Genomic DNA, 24,181 nt, shown 5'->3' on the forward strand with positions numbered 1-24,181 from the left:
ACAATGGGCTTCAACAAAATCAAATCTTTCAACAGACTCAGACAACATTATGGTTCAGTGTTAATCTATCCCTTTTGTGAAAGTGAACATTGTGACCACAATCAAACATGACTTATACAAGTGACAAGAGACACTAAACTTGAGGACTACAGTGGATGTTGGTGTTGAGTCTTGGTTTTCTTTTGATTTCATCTTTATGGTGACATGTCTTTTAGCTTTTCCGGATGTCTTTGACTAGAGATTCTATCTCCAAGATGTCTTTGACTAAAAAAGGCGAGGATGGGGTATCGTCACCTATTTGCATTTGCTGTCTATAGATTGTCTTTTAGTAATGCTATGACTTGTCCAAGGATATGAGGACACTATGAGTCTAGTATGAACTGGGGCATTCCTTGTTTGTGACTATCTTATCTCCATGCAAACAGGTACAATGACTTTCTGGGTCAAACATATGCCTCGATTGTCATAATCTACTTGCCATAATAAAGCTCAATGATGATAACGCACAAGAAGCTCTTTCACGTTCATATCTTTTGTCTTCCATCCCCATTTCTTGATTGACTTCCATTGTCTTTCTCGAATCCGCGTAGCCCGCTATCACATGACTGAGTATAATGACACACCAAAAACATTTGCATTTCATATAGTTTGCACCTGCATCACCACATATAAGCATTTCATACATATATATAGATATCACAAGTGCATCACATCCTGCATACAACACATATTAGCACATTTTACATGTAAATAATCATTTGCATTATCATATTCATTTGAATTACATACATTCACATTTGCATCATGCATCACATATACAACATAAAAAAACAAAAATATATTGCATTGCATCATATACATATTTGCATCCATATCATAAGAACATCTCATCACATAAGGTACACATGCATATAGCTGCCACAAAAATGATGAATCATCTCATATATAATCAAAATGTGTCATGATACAATGATGTCAAAAATCATATGGCTACAAAATCACCTGCAGGTGTCTACAATACTAAAATCGTACATATACTGATACAAAGGGGAGCCCTCTATGGCTATGATGAACTCCCTCCCTCGGAGCCGCCTAGCTTCGACGGAGTCTGAGCTCTAGATGGACCCACTTCAAGATCACCCTGCCTATCTGGTGGTGGTGGAGGACCCATGACCCCACCGCTAGATGCCTGCCTCCTACGACTCCCTCCCGTAGCCGTCGCTGTACGCGATGGTCTATGGAAGCTCCTCGCTCGCTGATCCGCTGGCACAACACCATAGTACAGGTCCCTCCAATAACCTATTTCCTCTCCGGCTCGTAGCACATATGCGTAGCCTGCCCCTGCGTCCTCTGCCGCCTGCCTCCCTGCCCTCAGAGCTGTCTTGGCCTCAGTATATCGCTGGATGGCCTGATCCCTCTCTCGCTCTATATCCCGGAGCCTGATCCTGAGGTGATCCCTCTCCCTCTCCAACTCCTGGATCTCGTCTGCCTGGCCCTGGCAGATCTCCCTGAGCTCTAGCAGCTCATCCTCCTTGGGATCCCCACCCTCAGCCTCTGCCTGTGGCTCTCCCTCTGCGGGTTCCTGTACCTGTGCCTCCCCTTGTACTTGTCTCGGTCCCTAAACCGGTACCTGTCTCTGTACATGCCTGGGAACCTGCACTTGTCTCTGTACATGTGCCTGTCCCTGCACCTGTCCCTGTCTAGGTCCCTGTGCTCTAGGACCCTGTGCTGCTGGTACCTGTAGGGGCAATCCACCGCGACCCCTCACCACCTGGGCTGCTCCCTCCTGTCCTCCCTCCCTCCAAGGTGCTACCCGCCTCTCCCCCACTACTCCCCTCCACCTCCGTCGACCCCTACCTCCATCCCCTCCACCATCATCATCATCATCATCCCCTCCAACCTCTCCCTCCAACAGCTCTCCCGGATTTGTCAATCGCGGAAACGGATGCTCTGCCCAATATGCAGCGTACTCTACATCCATACCTGCATCCTCAACCTCTGGCCACATATCCCAGGGTAATGGCATCATCTCTGTCATCTGTGTCACGGCCTGATCATACGATAACAGCAGTCCGAACTGTGCCTGATCCCTGACTGTACGGGCATACATGCCCGAGCCTCGTGGCATCCTCTGGATCCGGCCGAACTGTCTGCCTACCCTATCAACCAGCTGCCTCTCCAGTATGTAGGGCGTCCGCCCAATCAGATATCTGCTCCTGAATGTATATGGCAGCTCCACGGCATCGTCCTCCCACTCCTCGCACCCCAGGTACGGCCTCCAGATGACTGTGTCAATATCATCTATAACACGCCTCCAGTGCTCCAGCCGACCAATCCGAGGCTGTGACGTAATCATATCATACAAATGTACAAAGCTCCGTCCATGTCCTCTGCCCCTGAAATGAATCGGCCGTGTGATAGGAAGGTGCTCATATGCCCACACCTGTAACAACGTCACTCCGCAGCCCAGTCCTACTGATCCATGATAGACAAACTGATGCAGCTCATAGTATAAATGTGCCAGGACACATGGACCCCAGGCATATCTGGTGTGCTCAGTCACCAGTGTCTCCAGTGCTCCTCCCTAGCCCACTGCCAATCCCCGTGTAGCCCTGTCAGGACACAAGAAACCACTGATGGCTCCTCCAATAACAGCTGGTAACGCTAAACCTGTCGTAGTCATGGTATCCCATGCCACGTGCCCTGCTCTCATCTCCAAACCGAGATCCTAGAATACCCGTCTCAGCGCCTCCCTGTCTCCATCTCGATCATATGGAATCAGCTCTCCATCGATCGGTATATGCAGTATCCTATAGACATCCTCGAGCGTCACTGTCATCTCCCCCATAGGCAAGTGAAACGTGCAAGTCTCGGAGTGCCATCTCTCCGCCAGTGCAGTCAGCAAACCCATGTTTGCCCGAAACTCGGGCACATATAGCACATGTCTGAGGCCCATCTCCTCAATAGCAATCCTATCCTGAATTGACAACTCTGGTCGCAATCTCTGTGTAGACGGGAATCTCTCCCGTGACTCCAGCATAGGCAAATACTCCTGCAGTCAAACAACTCAATCATGTCAGTTATAGTGGCATTCACTGGTTATCACAAAATGCTACTTTGTACCTAAATGCAGATGGTTATCTATCCTAGTGACACTCACTGTTCATCACAAAGTGTTGCTATCTATCCTAGTAGTGCTCCCTGTTCATCACAAAGTACTACGTGTGTGACATTCCCTATTCATCACAAAGTGTTACTCACATTTAGCACTCCCTGTTCATCACAAAGTGCTGCTCATCCTTTGGGTACTCCCTGTTTATCGCAAAGTACTCTATCTTGGTGCTCCCTGTTCATCACAAAGTGCCTTGATCTATCTTAGTCTTCCCTAGAGGACCTGCTTGAGTGTATCCTCTCAACAGCTTATCCAATCGACATCGTATGTTCATCACATAACTGTCGATTTGACTTCGAAGACCAAAACCATGCATTTTGACACACAAATGCGCTTTAAACTCATAAACGCGCTTATAGACTGCACAAACGCGCTTTCTGAACACAAACGTGCTTGTATCATGCACAAACGCGGCTAGGGAACATAGACATCCCTACATGACACAAATGCCTCTACAATTCACAAACGCGGTCCCAGTCATAGACGCGCCTGGACCTGACACAGACGCGCCTGTTGGACACAGACGTGCCTGGCACTGACACAGACGCGGTTGCGCGTTTTTGCATTTTTTTAACTACCCTATTCCTAGCGCATTTATTGCTACCTATTGAGCATTAATGACAAAAATTGAAATGCGTGAAAGTACGAGGAGGTTTGGTGGTACTTACCGGCTCTCCTGCTTCTGCTAGCCTCTGGAATTGGCGAACGCGGTCGAATCTATGAACGAAGGCCATCGCTGCTGACTGCTGCTGCTCTTTTCTCACTCTGCACTGTGATCTTGTAAGGGTGTGGATGACAATGAGGATGTCTTTTGCCCGTGGTCTATCTTATAGCCTATCCTAGCCCTCGCCTTCATTTCCCGAGTCACTATTCTTCATCTTGTGACTTTGTCACTTTATTCGGTCAGTCCATTCTAGCCTTTCTTTCTTAATCGAGAGATTGTCTGCAATCTTTTCAGACATTTTCATCCAATCTCTTGAGGGTGCATATCATTCCCATTCTGGGGCAACTCTGTATCAGTTCATCTTATCTTCTTTGAAACAACGTGACAAGCCGCATTGTCTCAAAGAGGGGCAAAATGTAGACACTCAAAATTGTCATGTCTAATTAAATAAATATTTTATTTATTTAATTACCTAAGCCTAATTCTTCTATTTATTAAATAAATCTTTATTTATTTAATTAATTCATTTATCCTCTTCTAGCCTTATTTCTCATTTAAATAAATATATTTATTTATTTAAATTATCCTTTTCCTAAATTAAATAAATATTTTATTTATTTAATTATCCTACTTCTTCTATTTATTAAATAAATCTTTATTTATTTAATTAATTCATTAGCTTTTTCTACCCATGACACATGTCATTCATCTCTTAATTCATACACTACCTACCTCTTTCATTATTTTGGTATTTCTTTTACCTACCCTCTAATCCTAGCCGACCTCTCTTTTTACACCTCTCAATCTTAACCCTCCATTTCTTATTGTGTCTTCTATTTAAGGAGATGCTTTTTTCATTGTCAAACCCTAATGACTGATTTTGGAGGACTCGACTACACTACGATCCTACTTGCAACCACATTCTGTTCTTTGTTGAACTCTTGTGCATATAAAAATCTGAGAGCAAATATATATCAAGCAAGATCAATGGAGATAGGAAGAATGGAGATCAAAACCCTATTGGACATGTGATGGTATAATCTTTGTGATTTTGAGTTATTTGCATTGTCTTAGGTAATCTTCATATGTTATGGTGGATCTTTGTTCATTGTTAGGTTAGGGTTTTGTGGTTGAATTCATTTAGCCTTTCAATATTGTTATTATTGTTATCCATTTTCACCATAAACAATTTATAAATAAGGAATTGTTGATAAACAATGTATGCAGGCAAGTGTATGCACAAGGATGCTACATAGTGATTACCGAGCACAAAAGCTTGAAGACCTGTTTGAATAACAGAGTATAGAGCCCAGTAGATGGACAAGATAAGTCCTATTGTATTGAGCAAATAAGAATCTGCTTTAGCATTTTAGATGTGAAGTTGCAGATAGATTTTTATTACCGTTATTTTGTGAAGTAACAGAAAATCTCTTAACCGAGTGAACTTTACAATCTTATTTGTAAAACCCTCCAGCAAGGTGACATTCTGATTGAGTGTTTGAAATCCTTTAACAAGGTCACTTCTAACAAGGTGAAGATCCTAACAGATCTGAGGGAAATCCCTTAACCGGGTCACATCTAGCAATGTGTTTGTAATCTTTAACAGGATTTGCTTTTAATCGAGCATACTCTAGAAGAGTATATTTCTTAGTGGGTCCAAAATCCCACAGTGGTTTTTCCCTATTTGGGTTTCCACGTTAAATCTGGTGTTATGAGTTTTATGATGTTTATATGCTTTTGAGTTTGCATGTTTAGTAGTTTTGGTTATATTACTGAAGTATATGTTACTAAGGTTGAATCTGTTGTTTTTATGGAAGATTAAGGTTGTATGATTCACCCCCCCCTCTCATCTTATTAGCTTGGCATTTGTACTTAACATTTAGTATCAGAACTATCAATTGGTATCAGAGCTTTAGACTTCGGAAGAAAAAGTTTAAAGGTACTTGAGGCAAAGATCCAAAGATGTATAAGAGGGATGCACCGAAGCTGAACAAGTCAAGTTTCTCTACATGGCAGAAAAGGATGAAGCTGCACCTATAAGGAGTTGGAGAATATGCTGTATATTATTTGGAGAATGATTTCATTACACCGAGAACCTATCCATTGACAATAGAAGAGATAAAAGAAAAGCAAGAACATATCCAAGCAATGATTGAAATAACATCTACATTGACTGACTTAGAGTTTAATGATCTAGAAGGCTGCAATGATGCAAAGGCAATGTGGGACAAGCTCATATCTATGTATGGTGGAGATGAACATGTTCAAAGAGAAAAAGTGGATAGTCTAAGAGGACAACTTGAATCTATGAGGATGAATGAAGGTGAGAACATAACCTAGTACAGTACAAGACTAAAGGAGATTGTCAATCAAATCAAAGGAGCAGGTGGAACTATTGAAGAAAAGGATATAACAAGTAAGTTGTTAAGAACCCTTCTACCAGCTTATGCAATCTGAGTCTCTGCAATCAATGAATTAAGGTTTGTACCCAATATGCTAGTTTCTTTAGATGCTACTATTGGTAAGCTGCATGCATTTGAGTTAAGTAATTTTGATAACAGTGGGTCATCGGTAAATAAAGTTGAGTCTGCATTTAGTTCTTTTCATATTGGTGAATTTGATGATTACGATGATAGAATGAGTAAGTACACAAAAGGGGATCACAGTGGAGCAAGTAAAAGATTTCGCAAGAATATGGAAGAAGTACACAAATTGTATGAGGAAATCATAAAGCAAGAAGAGTTTGAAGCACTATTAGCTAGAAGGTTACCAAGAGGCAAAGGTAAGTATAAAGGAAAACTACCTTTGAAATGTTTCTATTGTGATAAGATAGGACATATGGCTTCTAACTGTCCTGACAAAGATTCTACTGAAAAGAGAGATTACCGAGATGACAGATAGAAAGATAATCATTACAGAGGACACCGAGACTTCAAAAGAAGAGATAGAAAGTCATGCTTAATAGCCGATAAGGAATCCAATGATGATAAATCAGATGAAACTGATACAGAGGAAGTAGTTTATGTGGCTATCAAAGATGGATCAGATGAAGAAAGGTATGAAGAAAAATCCCTAATATCTCACATAAATACTAATGATTCTTGGATCATAGATAGTGGATTCTCACATCACATGACAAGTGATAAACACAAGTTTGTTATGTTAGAAGATTATGATGGAGGCTATGTAAGATTCGGTAATGATGCACCATGTCCGGTAAAAGGTAAAGGATCCATAACACTTCTTGACAATGCTAAATGTAATGATGTTTATTGGGTTGAAGGTTTGAAATACAATTTGTTGAGTGTAGCACAGCTAAACAATACAGGTTACCGAATAGAATCTCAGAAAGGAATTGTCAAAGTTCATGACAAGCATGGAAAGTTAGCTGCTATCGGGACACAAACAAAAGGTAACACATTTCACCTTGACTCAACTCAGAAAAAGTGTCTATATGCAAAGATAAATGATACCTGGTTATGGCATTAAAGGTTTTGTCATGTAAATTTTGATAATCTGATCAAAATAAGCAAGAAGTACTGAGTAAGAGGTCTACCGAGTTTTGAGAAACCTGAGAATGCTATGTGCCGAGGATGCCAGATGGGTAAAATGACAAGATCAAGATTTACAAGTAAGTCCTACACTTCTAAGGGAATTTTAGATCTTGTGCACACTGATCTTTGTGGTCCTATGAAAGTTCAAAGTTATTATGGTGATAAATATTTCATATTATTTGTGGATGATTACTCAAGGATGATGTCAGTAATGTTTTTAAAAGAAAAATTAGAAGCTTTTCAAATGTTTAAATGGTACAAGGCAAGAGTTGAAAATGAAACAGGAAGACAACTGAAATGTCTTAGATTAGATAGAGGAGGAGAGTTCAAATTTGATGAGTTCAACTTATTCTGCAATGATCATGGTATAAAAAGACAAGTCTCTACACCGAGAACTCCACAACAAAATGGAATAGCTGAGAGAAGAAATAGATCTATTGTTGATTGTGCCAGAACCCTGATGATTGAAAAGAAAGTGCCACAAACATTTTGGAGAGAAGCAATAAGCACAACAGTTTACACCCTAAACTGAGTACAACTGAAAAAAGGAACTTTAAAGACACCATATGAAATCTGGTATGACAAGAAACCTAATGTAAGTTACTTCAAAATCTTTGGAAGTAGATGCTATGTACACAAAGATGATAGAAATGGAAAGTTTGATCAGAAAAGTGAAGAAGGAACATTTCTAGGTTATTCTTCTAGAAGTAAAGCATTTAAATGTCTGATCAAATCATCTAACAAAATAGTAGAAAGTGCAAATGTGAAAATTGATGAACTTGCAGAAAGAAACGATGAAGGAAACTCCAAGGAACCAGAATATTATGATGAATTTGTCTATGTTCAACCGACAAGTCTTACCGAGAGAACTGTTGAAGAAAATGAAGAGAATATCTAGTTACCAAGTGATGAAGAAGATCATACAGAGCCTACCGATCTTGTATTGGCCAAGTATGTCAGAAGACATCATGCATCAAGTCAGATTATAGGAGATAAGGATGATCCAGTGATGACAAGGAACAAACTGAGACAGAACACATGTCTGTTATCTGAATTTGAACTGAGAATAATGAAAGAGGCATTTAACAGTGAAGATTGGATAAATACTATGACAGAAGAGATTGATCAAATCAAGAAGAATGACAAATGGACACTGGTCCCAAGACCGAAGGACAAAAATGTAATCAATACAAAGTGGATTTTCAGAAACAAGCTGAATGAAAAAGGTGAGGTCATTCGAAATAAAGAAAGACTAGTTTGCAAAGGTTATGCCCAAGAAGAAGGAATTGATTATGGTGAGACTTTTGCACCTGTGGCTAGACTTGAAGGAGTAAGAACATTGTTGGCATATGCTGCTTTCAATAATTTCAAGGTATATCAAATGGATGTCAAATCTGCATTTCTGAATGGTATATTAGAAGTTTTTATTGAACAACCTAAAGGATTTGTTGAAGACAAGAATAAAGATCAGGTATGTAAATTGAACAAAGCTTTATATGGTCTGAAACAAGCACCTAGAGCATGATATGAAAGATTGCACTCTTATTTAATCAAGATTGGTTTTATAAGAACAAGTGAAAACATCAATATGTACATGAAGAATGATGAAAATGGAATATAGATCTCAGCCATATTTGTTGATGATATTATATTTTGTGGAAATGACTCTGTATGCAAAAACTTTGGAAATGAAATGAGCAAAGAATTTGAGATGTCATTAATCAGTGAGATAAAGTATTTTATAGGTTTATAGATACTGCAAATGAAAGATGAGATTTTCATTACTCAATCCAAGTACATAAAGGAAATCTTGAAGAAATTTGGAATAGAGGACTCAAAACTAGTAAGTACTCCTATGACTACCAATTGTAAATTATCAAAGAATGATGAATCTGCATCTGTTGATGAGACACTTTACCGATACATGATTGGAAAGCTACAATATGTTGTTCACAGCAGGCTAGACATAGCACATGCAGTAGATATAGTTGCAAGATTCTCTGTAGATCCTAAGGAAACACACATGACAACAATCAAGAGAATTTTCTGTTAGTGTAGGTTTTTTTATTTTCCTTATGTTAGGGGGTATTTATTTTTCCTACACATATATTATTAAGCTTGCTTAGGTTATTAGGTGTGGTTAATATGAGGACATATGGCAGAATACATTAGCTACATATGTAACTCTCCACCTCACATGGGTAGTTGAGTTACACACCCTCTTTTGGCTTGTTGTGCCACCTCTCATAACCACTATTTTGTCATTTCCTAAGTGGGTTATGGGGTAGTTGGGTTTCTCACCCTCTTTTGGCCTTATGTGCCACCTCTTATAACTCCTTTTTTGTTTTCATGTAAGGAGGTTATGCCACATGTTTTAACATTTACCAAGTAGGTAAAAACCTCCCACCTTTTATGGGGTAGTAGGTAAAACCTCCCACTTTTTATGGAGGTGGGAGTTAATGCACCTCTTGGTTGTATATGCTATTATTTTTCAATATAATAAGCAATATACTGTCACCTTCACTAGTTAAGTGATAGCTCGGTGAGAGTCTTCTCTAAATTCTCTTCTTTATCTCTATTTTTCTCTCATATCAGATTTATCTTCATTCAGCTATTTTGATCTTCGATCATCCGTTGCTTGGAGTTGCATGTGATCTATGACCGACATCAGATCCTGGCTCGATTCTTGCTTCTCATAGTATTTAACATGGTATCAAAGCCATGTTGTCTGGTATAGCTAATTGCTTTTCTGATTTATTTGAGAGATTTGAGATTGTTAGATAGCTAATATTTTTCTTAAAAACCAAGTATGCTCTTCTCCTGCATTTTCGTGTGATCTGGAGAATCAAAACAGTTTAAAGGAAAATAAGCTTCTAGTTAAATCTGGTTTTATATGTGTTCTTTGAGATCTGGGTGATTGTAGCATTTTTGGTAATATTGGAGGCTTCTTTAGCATTTCCAGAGTGTCCAGAAGGCTTGTGAAAATCATAAGTGACTTTTATTTCACCAAATTCAGAGTTTGGAGAACACAGTAAAAAAAATCAGAGTGAAATATTTTACTAGAGCTTTTTTCATTTCGGCCCTAGTGTTCTAACCTCCGTTTATTTTCAGAAAAAAATATTTCTGGGTTTTGTTCCCAGCATCAAAAAACTTTTGGGTTTTGGAGGGTTTTCTAGAAAATTAATAATTTTTGCAGAATTCGAGTTTCAACAAGGCTTAAGCCGTTTTTCTATCAGGAAAATTCAACAACCTTTCTTAAAAGTTGCATAACTTTTGCCTCGGGTGTCAGTTTTTTGCAAATGAGTACTTGACGGAAAGCTGAAAATGAGCACTCTTCATAATTGCAGGTCTTATTGAAATATTCTACCCTTCTTTGTTAGATATTGCAGGTTGAATCAGCTGCATGTTTTTTTTCCCTTCTATTTCTTCTCACAACTCTATTTTACAAAAATGAATAGTTGTTGGAAAGGTATTAAGATACATTGAGCAGCTATAAGGCTAATTTTTTCAGATTTTGTGTTAAATTTATATGTATTTAAACTTTCTATTTTGGCCATTAAAGCCTTAGAAAACATTGTAATCTGATAAAATCCTTGTAAATGCACTAATTATAAAGTGCCAACCTTGTAATATTTGGGGGGGGTGATTTCAAAGACTAGTGGAAAGGGGGGGTGTCTCTTGTGTCTTCTTTCTTGCACTCTTCTTGACTCTTTGCAATCTTCTTTTCTTCTATCATGGATGCATCTATAGTTCCACTTTTAACACCATATAATTACTTTGAATGGAAATCTAAGATTATAATATATCTGAAAAGACATGGATATCATCGTGTTACTATGGGACTTGAAACTGAACCTCAAGATGCTGCATAAAAGATTAAATGGTTTAATAAATGTGATGAAGCTTTTGGTACATTGTGCATGTCAGTCTCTCCTGACCTTCTTTTTCACATTGAATCTGCTACTACACCAAATGCAGTATGGACTACTTTGGGAAACCTCTTTGGTAAGCAGGATGAACTAAGAGGTCATCAATTGGAGAATGAACTCATAGGGTTGAATCCAACCAATTTTGATACTATACAAGACTTCTTCACTAAACTTAAGTCTATAAGATTGTAGTTGGAACAGTGTGGAACTAAGAAAGATGATAAGCAACTGATCTTGAGTATTCTTTCTAAGCTTGGTCCTAACTATTCAGTGTTTGTTTCTACATTCTATGCTACCAAATGTGCCCTAGGTATCACATTCAAAATGCCTTCTTTAGATGATTTTGCTACAGAACTCACTAAGGAGCAGGACAAATTGGTTCAAATGGGTACAATAAAGCCCTCTAAGTCACATGCCTTAGTTGTAAATCAAGGCACAAAAGAACAGAAAGGGTCTAGCAAGCAAGATAAGAAACAAAAGAACCAAGGAGAGAAGAAGAAAGATCAGAAATCTGCTACTTCAAAAGCAAACAATGAGACCTCTTCATCAAAAGGTGAACAACCTAAGAAGGAGAAGGTCAAGTGTTCTTATTGTAAGAGGCCTGGTCATGATGAACATAAGTGTTTAAAGAAACAAATTGATCACCTTTCAAATCTTCTTGAAAAGAATAATATCAAGGTTCCCGATTCAGTAAAATAGAGTTCATCAGAAGGATCTTCTAAGGACATAGATAAGAGTAAGGGGAAAGGAAAGGGTAAGGCCCTAGTTGCTATTGCTTCACAACCAAATTCTTGGATAATTGACTTAGGTGCTTCACACCACATGGCTTCTTCAGAAGATGATTTCACATCTTTAGAGCCATGTTCTATGCCTTCCATCCTAATGGGTGATGACACTCCTATTGAAGTGCATGGGAGAGGGTCTGTTGATGTGGGTGAAGGAACATTTCAAGATGTCCTTTGCGTTCCATCTTTATCAACTAATCTCCTATCTGTTTATCAGATCACTCACACTGGTTCTGGCAAGCGAGTTGAGTTCACACCAGATGCAGTGGTAATCAACAAAATGCATAATGGGTCTACTGTTGCTGTGGGAAAAGCAGATCATCATTCTAGATTATATCAGTTTTCTCACTTTGTTCTTGACTCTCCTTCGACAGTTTTACTCACTCATGCAAATGAGGTGAGTTGTTTGTGGCATCAACGGTTTGGCCACTTGAACTACCGTTACTTGCAACAACTCAGTCAACAAGAAATGGTTTCAGGGTTGCCTTCTATTCAATTTTCTGATGGAGTTTGCCAGGGGTGCATTCTTGGTAAGCATCCAGAGGAGAAGTATGATAAAGGTAAAGCTTGGAGAGCTACACAACTATTGGATTTGGTACATAGTGACTTGGTAGGACCATTTCCACAACCATCTTTCAGCAAGGCTAGATATGTCTTGACATTTATTGATGACTTTTCCAGATATACATGGGTTTACTTTCTCAAACAAAAGTCTGAAGTCTTTGAAAATTTTCTAGATTTCAAAGCTTTTGCAGAGAAACAATCTGGGAAGTTCATCAAGATTCTGCGTACAGATAATGGGGGTGAATATGTTAATAATCAGTTTGAATAGTTTTGTGCTTCAGAAGGTATCAACATGTAGCACACAGTTCCATACAGTCCTCAACAAAATGGTGGAGCAGAATGAAAGAATAGGTCCTTGAAGGAGATGGCTAATTGTATGATTCACTCCAAGTCTTTGGCACCTCAGTATTGGGCAGAGGCCATCAATTGTGCGTGTTACATCCAGAACCGAGTTCCTCATAAAGGTGTGAAGGGGGTAACTCCCTTTCAAGCTTGGACTGGTCGAAAACCCACAGTTAAACACTTTAGAGTGTTTGGTTCTCTTGCATGGGCCCACATTCCAGCTGAAAAATGCAAGGCTATGGATCCGCAGAGTAAGCCTTGCATATTTGTTGGATATCCAGATGATGTCAAAGGGTATAGGCTTCTCCATCCCACTACTCATGAGTTGTTCATTGAGAGGAGTGTTCGTTTTGAGGAGAGTTCTTCTAGTTATTCTCATACCACTTCTCCATCCACTATCACATTGGAGAAATTGCATTATGATGATAGTTCTTCAGAGGATCTTAATCCTCCTAATCTTGATGAGGAGTCTTCTTCCTCTACTTTAGATGGTGATAGTGATGATGAGGATTCACATTCCTCTCATAGTCATCATTCAGAGGTTGATGATTCTCCCCCAGACTCTCCAGCCTTAGTGCCTCTTTGGGCTTGACAAACATTTGAGTCAGCAGGAGATTGGCTTGGTGATCCATTAGATACTAGAAGAACAAGGTCACAATTTCAACAAGCTCCACATCTCTTCATTGCTTCAGCTTCTGATCCACAGTCCTTTTGAGAAGCTTCAGGTGTTCCTGAGTGGGATGCTGCAATGCAAGAAGAGTTCAATTCCTTGGAAAGGAATCACACATGGGATTTAGTTCCTCTTCCTAAGGGAAGGAAACTTGTTTGATGCAAGTGGATCTATCGAACAAAATTTGCAGCGGATGGGTCGGTTGATAAGTATAAGGCTCGCTTGGTAGCAAAAGGTTTTTCCCAAGTTCCAGGGGTTGATTACTCTGAGACTTTTTCTCCAGTTGCTAAGATGAATTCCATCTAACTTGTTCTTGCTATAGCTGCAGCCCATCATTGGGAAGTTCATCAGATGGATGTGAAGAGTGCATTTCTTCATGGTGACCTTCAGGAGGAAATCTACATGGAGCAACCACAGGGGTTTGTTCAGGATCCTTCACTTGTGTGTCGACTTTGAAAGTCTCTCTATGGCCTCAAACAGGCTCCTCGAGCTTGGTATGCCAAGATGGACTCATTCCTTCTGAAAGTTGGTTTCACTCGGTGCCATTCTGATCCGAACGTATACATTCTGCAACAGGATGAAACTCTCACATTTCTGGTTCTCTATGTTGATGACTTGTTACTCACAGGGAGTCACTCATCCACCATCAAAGAAGTGAAAATTTCTCTACATGATAGATTTTTGATGTCAGACTTGGGTCTTCTGCATTACTTCTTGGGAATTGAGATCACTCAATCATCTTCAGGAATCTTCCTTGGACAACCCAAGTATGCACTTGATATGCTCTCCAGATTTCACATGGCTGATTGTAAGCCTGCACCTACTCCATTTTTGTCAGGGGTCAAACTTGAGGCTAAGTGCTCTTCACCCTTGGTTGATGGCACTTTATATCGACAACTTGTTGGAAGCCTCATTTATTTGACTCATACGAGACCCGACATTTCTTATGCTGTGGGCATGGTCTCTAGATTCATGCAAGAGCCACATGAGTTGCATTGGAAAGTAGCTAAGCAGATCTTCCACTACATTCAGGGTACTCACAATTATGGAATTCAGTATGTAGTAGGTGTGGATATTGACTTGGTAGGATATACGGATTCAGATTGGGCAGGTGATTCTCAGGATCGCAAGTCTACTTCTGGGTATTGCTTCTCACTTGGTTCTGGTCCAATTTGTTGGTCGAGAAAGAAGCAGTATGCAATTGCTCTTTCATCGACAGAGGCCAAGTATCGAGGGGCAGTCAATGCCACCATTGAGGCTATTTGGCTTCAAAATATTCTTACTGAGTTTGGTATTCCAGTTAGAAAGCCTACCATCATCTTTTGTGATAATCAGAGTGCTATACAGATCTCAAGAAATCCAGTTCATCATCAGAGGACGAAACACATTGAGATACATATGCACTATATTCAGGAGCTCATTTAGGAAGGCATCATTGATCTTAAGTATTGTTCTACATCGGAGCAAACTGCGGACATCTGCACCAAACCTTTCACCGAAAGCAAGTTCCTTCATTTGCGATCTTTGCTTGGGATGCAAAAGGTGTCTACTTCAGGAGGGGCTTCTTAGTCCTTCATTCTTTCTCTCTCTATTTAGGGGGGTCTATTCCTCTTATGGGGGGCTTCTTCTTTTGGGGGTGATATTTATGTACATGGGTACCTAACATGGCCTCATTTGCCGGGACCCATCTTTTCACCCACCTAAGCTACGCTTAAGGGGGAGTGTTAGTGTAGGTTTTTTTATTTTCCTTATGTTAGGGGGTATTTATTTTTCCTACACATATATTATTAAGCTTTCTTAGGTTATTAGGTGTGATTAATATGAGGACACGTGGCGGAATACATTAGCTACATGTGTAACTCTCCACCTCACATGGGTAGTTGAGTTACACACCCTCTTTTGGCTTGTTGTGCCACCTCTCATAACCACTATTTTGTCATTTCCTAAGTGGGTTATGGGGTAGTTGGGTTCCTCACCCTCTTTTGGCCTTATGTGCCACCTCTTATAACTCCTTTTTTGTTTTCATGTAAGGAGGTTATGCCACATGTTTTGACATTTACCAAGTAGGTAAAAACCTCCCACCTTTTATGGGGTAGTAGGTAAAACCTCCCACTTTTTATGGAGGTGGGAGTTAATGCACCTCTTGGTTGTATATGCTATTATTTTTCTATATAATAAGCAATATACTCTCTTCTTCACTAGTTAAGTGATAGCTCGGTGAGAGTCTTCTCTAAATTCTCTTCTTTATCTCTATTTTTCTCTCATATCAGATTTATCTTCATTCAGCTATTTTGATCTTCGATCATCCATTTCTTGGAGTTGCATGTGATCTATGACCGACATCAGATCCTGGCTCGATTCTTGCTTCTCACAGAATTTAACATTTTCAGATACTTGAAAGGCACTGAAGATTATGGCTTAGTATATCAGAAAGGAAATGAATTTGATTTAAAAGTTTATACTGATGCTGATTGGGCAGGCAACATTGATGACAAAAAAAGCACAAGTGGAGGAGCTTTCTTTGTAGGAGAAAGACTAGTGAGTTGGCTTAGCAAGAAACAAGGATGTGTTTCACAATCAACGATAGAAGCTGAATACGTTGCTGCAACATTGAATTGTACCAACATAGCATGGATCAAACAACTATTGGAAGGTATAAATGAGAAAGTTACCGAGCCAGTAACTATATTCTGTGACAATACTAGTGCCATTAACATTTCAAAGAATCCTATTATGCACTCTAAGACAAAGCACATCTCTATCAAATATCATTATCTTAGAGAAGAAGCTCAAGAGAAGAAAGTGGTGTTGGAGTATGTTAGCACAAATGAACAAATAGCAGATATCTTTACCAAGCCACTACCAAGGGACACTTTTGAGTATCTCAGAAGTAAGTTAGGGGTCCTACCCCTATCTTCCATTCACTGACCAAGTTCAGTGAACACATCAATTCGACGAATCTACAAAATATCTTTTAGGAGTTGATGATGATTTACACACTTAAGGATTTTTTCTAAAGGTGTACAGGAAACAAATACAGGGAACAGGAATTGAAGACAAAATGCTTTGACCAAGACTAAGTTGACACATAACAGTAGGAAATCACTTCATACAGGAAGAGATTATGTTTTAGTTCTTTACTTTTTGGCATTGTTGTCAAAGGGGGAGAAGACTGAAGAAAAGAGGAGAAGACTAATGTATGGGGGAGAAGACTGATGACAGAGGGAGAGCATTTCAGAACAACAATCCGAATCAGTCAGGTCAATTGGTTTTGTCATCAATACCAAAGGGGGAGATTGTTGGCATTATAACAGACAAAGAGAGATTGTTGGCATTTCAATAAGGATATTGAGAAGGTTGTTGATGATTATGGATATAACTGATCAAGGATGTTTACTGTCAATATTATTATTTTGTCATTGATGTCAAGAAATTGATTTTCTAATTCAGTATGATGTTGCCATATCTTAAGAAGTATGATTTGATGAGTATAAAGATGTCGGTAAAAAACACAGAAAGAATGTGATGAATAAGGGGAGGAATAAGTTATTCAATGGGCAACTATTACCGAGTTAGACAAAGATGAGATCATGATGTTTAGATTGTTTTGATATCCTACATATGTTATTGATTGTAAGGTTAATACTATACTATGTTATCGAGTAAAGAACCTAGTCAGTAAACCCTAAGGTTATCGCTATCGGTTAATGAAGGCAGAATGTGTATCGAGTAAAGTTTAGTATTTATCGAGTTGCAACCAAGTAGTAACAGAATGCATTGAATGAATAAAAGCATTATTTAATGAAAGAAGATGATGAGATGGAATTGATTAAATGATTGGTATGCCATGCATGAAGTTTGTTAAAGAATCTATGGTAAAGGAAAATCAACAGGAAGATCTACAACTCAGATTGAACCGCAATACCCTAGCACAAGTTCCAAGAAATGTATGCAAGTTCCAAGGCGGGGTAAAAGATTTTCAGATCGAAGGATACATTGAACCTAGTCAAAGTTTGAAGATCTAATGACTATGATTGATCATGGGAAATATGATCAAGGAGATTAAGCGGTTGGCGAATTGTTTATAAATAAGGAACTGTTGATAAACAATGTATACGGGCAAGTGTATGCACAGGGATGCTACATAGTGATTACCGAACACAAAAGATTGAAGACCTGTTTGAATAACAGAGTATAGAGCCCATCGGATGGACAAGATAAGTCCTATTGTATTGAGCAAATAAGAATCTGCTTTAGCATTTTAGATGTGAAGTTGCAGATAGATTTTTATTACAGTTATTTTGTGAAGTAACAAAAAATCTCTTAACCGAGTGGACTTTACAGTCTTATTTGTAAAACCCTCTAGCAAGGTGACATTCTGATTGAGTGTTTGAAATCCTTTAACAAGGTCACTTCTAACAAGGTGAAGATCCTAACAGATCTGAGGGAAATCCCTTAACTGGATCACATCTAGCAATGTGTTTGTAATCTTTAACAGGATTTGCTTTTAACCGAGCATACTCTAGAAGAGTATATTTCTTAGTGGGTCCAAAATCCCACAGTGGTTTTTCCCTATTTGGGTTTCCATGTTAAATCTGGTGTTATGAGTTTTATGATGTTTATATGCTTTTGAGTTTGCATGTTTAGTAGTTTTGGTTATATTACTGAAGTATATGTTGCCGAGGTTGAATCTGTTATTTTTATGGAAGATTAAGGTTGTATGATTCACCCCCCCTCTCATCTTATTAGCTTGGCATCTATACTTAACATTAAGTATGAGAACTATCAGGTATTGAAGATGCAAGATGTTTGATATATTTTGGGGTTATAGAGGTACAAGAAGATTGATCCCTTTTGAGGGATGAAAGTTGTGGAAAGTCTTATACTAGATATCATATTCATAAGAATTTTGATACCTTGTCAAGGTATTGAAGTTGTTAGAAGTTTGATACCAAGCTATTAGAGGTGCAAGAATTCTAATATCCTTTAGGGTACTAAAGTCTTGGTAAGTTTGACACTAATGTATTAAAGTTGTTTGATGTACATATTTGTGTATCAAAGTCATTGGAAGTTTAATACCTTGTCAAAGGTATTGGAGTTGAGAAATTCCTACTATAGATCCATTAGAGAAGGTAGAAGTTTGGTACTCCACATCATATTTGGAGTGGATGAAATTTGATACTCTATCAGATATAAAAATAGATGAAGTTTTATACCTTGTTGGAATATAAGGGGTCAAATGAAAAGGGTGTTTTATAAAAAAAAGCAATTACCATTTTTGGATTTTATGCATGTTGTAACCTAGTGGGATTTAATGGTTGGTTTCATTGATATGATATAAGGGTGTTCTAGTGATTTTGGGATTCGTTTATCTATCTCATGCCTCTTTTTTTATGTCAACTTTGGTCTCAAGTATCCAAAGATAGAGTTAAGTCTTCTAGATCTATGTCTTTATGTTGTTGCATTGGTGTACATGGCAAGTGTATTGATCATATGTTGCATAAGACACCTGGTGGATATTGGTTTAATTGAATAAACATTTTCTTCGATTCTTTAGATACATTGTAAGGTTTGGGAAGCTTGCTTTCAACCATTTAAAATCAACTAAAAATATATTTTTGCATATTCAACACTCATTTTCTTTAGCTAAGCGTTTAAATATATATTCAACACCTTTTTTTTGTATTGAAGTTGTTGGAAGTGCATTTTGGTGTATCAAAGTCATTGGAAATTTAATACCTTTCCAAATATATTAGAGTGGAGGAATTCTTAATATACATTTATTAGAGAAGGTGGAAGTTTGGTACTCCACATTGTATCTAGAGTAGATGAAAATTGATACGAACCGTCAGATATAAAAATGAATGAAGTTTGATACATTGTTGGATTATAAGGGGTAAAGGGAAAAGGGTATTTTATAAGAAAAGTAACTACAAATTTTGGATTTTATGCATATTGTAACCTAATGGAATTTAATGTTTTTTTACATATATATGCTATAAGGGTGTTCTAGTGGTTCTGAAATTCCTCTCTCTATCTCATGCCTCATTTTGTAATGTCAAATTTAGTGTCTTATGCCAAGATAGATTACATATAAAACCTTGCCAATATTGGTTTAATTGAATAAATATTTTCTTCTATTCTTCATAAACATTGAAAAGTTTAAGAAGCTTGCTTTCAAACATTCCAAATAAACTAAAAATATGTTTTTTTTTGCATATTCAACTCCTGTTTTCATTAGCTTAGCATTTACATATATAACTTCATTAAAATAATCAGATTTCTTTAAAAATTAAGTAGATTGAAGTTCATTATTTTTTCTTCTATGCTAAAGATTCCGATGATATTTGCATCTTAATTAAAGTCTTTTCTAAACTTTTACCACAATTCTATCGGATTATCGATATCAACATGTCTTCTACTGAGATTGAAATGCAAAACTTTATTAATAATACATTTAGCTAGTTCCAACTACCATTTTCATGACTATGTTTATTATCTCTTTGTTGAGACTTGCCAATTTCTTTATTCTCTTTTCTCTGACAATATTGTTGACTGCAATGTTTTAATTTAGAAACCAATTTGTATCAAATAAATAAATTATATAGATTTCAAAACTTATCTAACTAAAAAAAATCAATAAAACGTCCGAACCTTGTTGAAATATTTCAAGCACTCACTTGCCAATAATACCACGTGAAAAAATAGAACCCAAAAATAAGAAGACAGAAAGCAACAAAAACTAGAACAAAACGGAGCATAAAATAAAATAAAGTCATAGAAGAAAAATATCATATGAATCTAACATTCAATCCAATACCTTAGAAGATTAAATCTGAAAACCATCAATTTCTAGAGCATTCATTAATCTGAAATATTCCAATTCCTCAGATGTTCTATCCTAGATTATTTTACCAAAAAAGAAAAAAAGTTATGTGCAGTAATCTAAGCTATCTCTTTCCCAAACAATCTTTATGGGTCAAACATGTTGAGCTGAATAGAAGCATCCTACTGATTTGGATTATGGATTCGGATGACAACACCTGAGTGAGAACCTGCGGTATTGTAAATTTTGTTACAAGAACCAGAAATCATAGAATTGAAGCAAGCCAAACAGTAATCTATTTCATTCGAAAACCAAACATATAGAAGTTCATGAGATTCCAAGAGTCACAAAAAACCTCTTGAGAATCGAAGTCCAACAGTCACATTTGTTCATTACATAATAAAATCTAAAAACTACGAAATTTTTAAAAAACTATATCAAATTTTATCCTAACTTCAACTAGACATAACTTTCTGCTCGGGACTCGAAATTAAGAGCCGTTGATCTCGTTGGAAAGGTCTCCAAGAGTTGTAGACACAAATTTGAAAGAACTCTTTCGCCAGTTGCAAGAGCTAAAAATGCCCTTAAGACCTTCAAAAATGAAAATTAGTAACATATAGACAAACTAAAGTAAAAAAAAAAATATAATTCAAATTTTCTTCTGATCACCTAGAGAAGTACATAGCCTCCATTATACGTCTCCAAATGATTGGACAAGGCCGACTTATCTATGTCCTCACGGTGACAGGATTTGGAGACAAAGTAAAGGACGACATGGGTGAGCAGCCATACTAAATCAACAACACACTGAAACACCACCACCACCACAATAACTCCCATGCTAATCACTTGCTCCCCATTTCTATACACTGAATAGCTCTGAACGCCACCCATAACCAACGTGTACAAAACATACAGTGTCAACGCTGTGACCCTCTTTCCTTTCATAAATTGTTTGCTTTTCTTCATAGCATCCAATCTCTGTATATCCTGCTCCACGCACACCACGATGGCAAGCTCCCACACCATAACGATATACATGTGGAAAAGTAAAGCAACGATGACAATAACAAGCACCCCAACAAAGAGAGTGTTGGCATATGGACACTCCAATGAGACATTGTGTATGATTGAAGGTTTTGTCATTGATGGCAACCTTGCAATCCTATGGCACCGACAAGACATCATACCGGCAAAGCATTACACAAGCAAGATAGTGCACCGGCATCAACAAGATCACTCTACACCGGCATCGACACCGGCACAGAAGAAAAGATGTATACCGACATAGAGGCCGACATGATTTTTGATATGTAATATTTTGATTATTATTGTAAGCCAACTTGGAAAATTGTAAAATGACTCTTGTATATAAAGGAGATCATTGTAGACATTTAAGTGTGTAAGTAAGCGAGCATAAAGAAAATTATTAGGTAGACCTAATGTGCGAATTATAGGTCGAGGGTATATGTAAAGAACAGAGTTAGAACTGGTACTAACTCTGGCATTGGAGATGCTATTGTAAAGAAGTATAGATCATTGGATTAGTATAATCCTCATTGTAAGTCAGTGTGACTTCTCATTGAGCAATGAGCTCTAGGCAGTTGGCTTTCCTGCATGTGCAGGCCCCTATTGTAAGTAATATTCTCTTATTGGCCAGTAAGTGAATATTGTGGGTCACAAATCCCACCGAGGTTTTCCCCACACCGGGTTTCCTCGTTAAACATCTTGTGTTATGGTGTTCTTTTCATGTGGATGTTTCTGATTCTGTTTATTGCATTAATTCTTGCATACCAGTATACTGCTATTTTATGTTCTGCATGTTTTAACTTAAGAAATACTACTCACCAGTTAGATACTGATTCATCCCCCCTCTCAGTATCTGTGGGAATCCTAACAGAGAGTCCCCTTCTTCAGTCCAACCACATCGGATATCAATAACCAGAAAAATAGGGCGCCCATGATGGCCACACAGTATAGAAACATAATAAGGAAAAACCAGAGAAAAGTGAAGATAAGATGCTTCCATATTCTGGGCACGATTCTCATAACGTTTGTGTAAGACAATTCTTTGTCAGTGTAGATAGATGCCACTGTGTACACCACTGCTGATCTATACAACAATGAGTAGGCAAAAACTAGGGCTCTGTACACTGTTGTGAGCAGTACAAGTTCCTCAATCTGTATGTGCAAGCTATGGTGGACGCTTTCTATGGCAGGGTTGCCGGCCTGTATGCCAAATGATACATTGGTCTTCATGATTTTGCTGAGGAGGAAGTGTGAGAATAAACTGTGGCCGTGGATTACAAAGGAAAGAGGAAGTAGTAGAGTCACACTAATACATTTGGTCTAAATTTCTGACGGAGATTTCCGATGGAGAAGGTATATTGTGACCAAATTTGATTTAAAAAAAAAAAAATGCCCAAATTTGTTGGAATTCCAATGGTAATTTTACATTTGATTTCGACGGAGAAGGCATTAGTAATGAAATTTGTTTTGTTTTTCAAAAAGTGCCCATGTTCGTCGAAATTCCGACAACAACGGGCATTATTGAAAAAAAAACAAAAGGGGGCAAGTCATTTGTGCATTCAATCTCGTGCAAGCATCCACATTGACTTCAACCCCTGACAAGATCAAAAAGCACACTCACCATTGGAGGTAGATTCTTCACCTTAATTTTGGATTTGCATAATGATGAATTGTTGAATCTTCACCTTAATTCATTCATTGGATCTTCATATTTGCATAATATTTGCATGAGGAATTTCAAACACTCAGACTTTCCTTAATACTTTGTGTACATTGAAGTTGGATTTCATGTATGTAGAGGAAGAAGTTGAAATGCTTGTAGAAAGAAGGAAACTTTCTAATTTGGGTGCAGAGCTAGGAACAAGTTTGTGGTATCTTCACACACCATGCTATCCCTTCTCCAACCTTCCAAAGCCTAATCTTTTCATTCACAACCTAACCCACCATCAAAATTTTGTCCTGACAAACCGAGACACCCCAAAATTAGTCCTTCCAACTCATGTAGCATGTGGAAGAATTATTATGTGGCACTGCAAAGACAAAGAAGATTAAATACATGATTACTAGGTTTATCCCACTTCTTGACAAGGTTTTTCAACATCGGAATGACCCCCAAACCATTTTCTTACTATCTTGGGTTACCCTAGTTTAGGGTATTGGCAATTTTTACTAAATCTTCTCTAACTTTGTAAAAAATGAATGAAAATGGATGAAATCAAAGGGAAATGACAAAGAATCCACTCCTCTAACACATCCAATAGATCTCCCAAGTCGGTAAAGCAGTTAATACAAAGAAAAGTTCATTTTAGTAGACTTTTATGTCCGAGAACACAAGAAATCACTAATAGTATTTGAATGGGACCTTACTTAAATAAAGATAAGCTTGCTAGTTAATCACTTCGAATTAAGTAAGAATCCATTATTTGCCATCTACTTGATCAAAATTTGAAACAAATCAATTCAGACTTGGATTTATTGTGGAGGAAGCCTTCTTTTGCCTTTCCTTAGACTCCTTATAATTATACAAATATTAGCCTAAAGATCTTTCATTTGGCCCATCTATCCATTTGATTCAAAAGTCAACAACTCTAACAACTTTATTTAGTTTGGTAATGGAATTCTCTAAGGCTTTCACCACATTGGCAG

At 37.9% G+C, this 24,181-nt stretch overlaps 1 protein-coding gene across 1 annotated transcript; it reads right to left on the bottom strand.

Moving 5' to 3' along the window:
* Positions 1-21,175: 21,175 nt before the first annotated feature.
* LOC131078996 (uncharacterized) lies at positions 21,176-22,765 on the bottom strand. Its single transcript, XM_058016861.1, has 2 exons — positions 22,430-22,765; positions 21,176-21,613 (listed from the first exon to the last, which is right to left on the bottom strand). Exons 1-2 carry the CDS (start codon positions 22,763-22,765, stop codon positions 21,176-21,178), a joined length of 774 nt encoding a protein of 257 aa, XP_057872844.1.
* Between the last annotated feature and the right edge of the window lie 1,416 nt (positions 22,766-24,181).

The sequence above is a fragment of the Cryptomeria japonica genome, chromosome 11 (assembly GCF_030272615.1).
Source record: "Cryptomeria japonica chromosome 11, Sugi_1.0, whole genome shotgun sequence".
Lineage (NCBI taxonomy): Eukaryota > Viridiplantae > Streptophyta > Pinopsida > Cupressales > Cupressaceae > Cryptomeria > Cryptomeria japonica.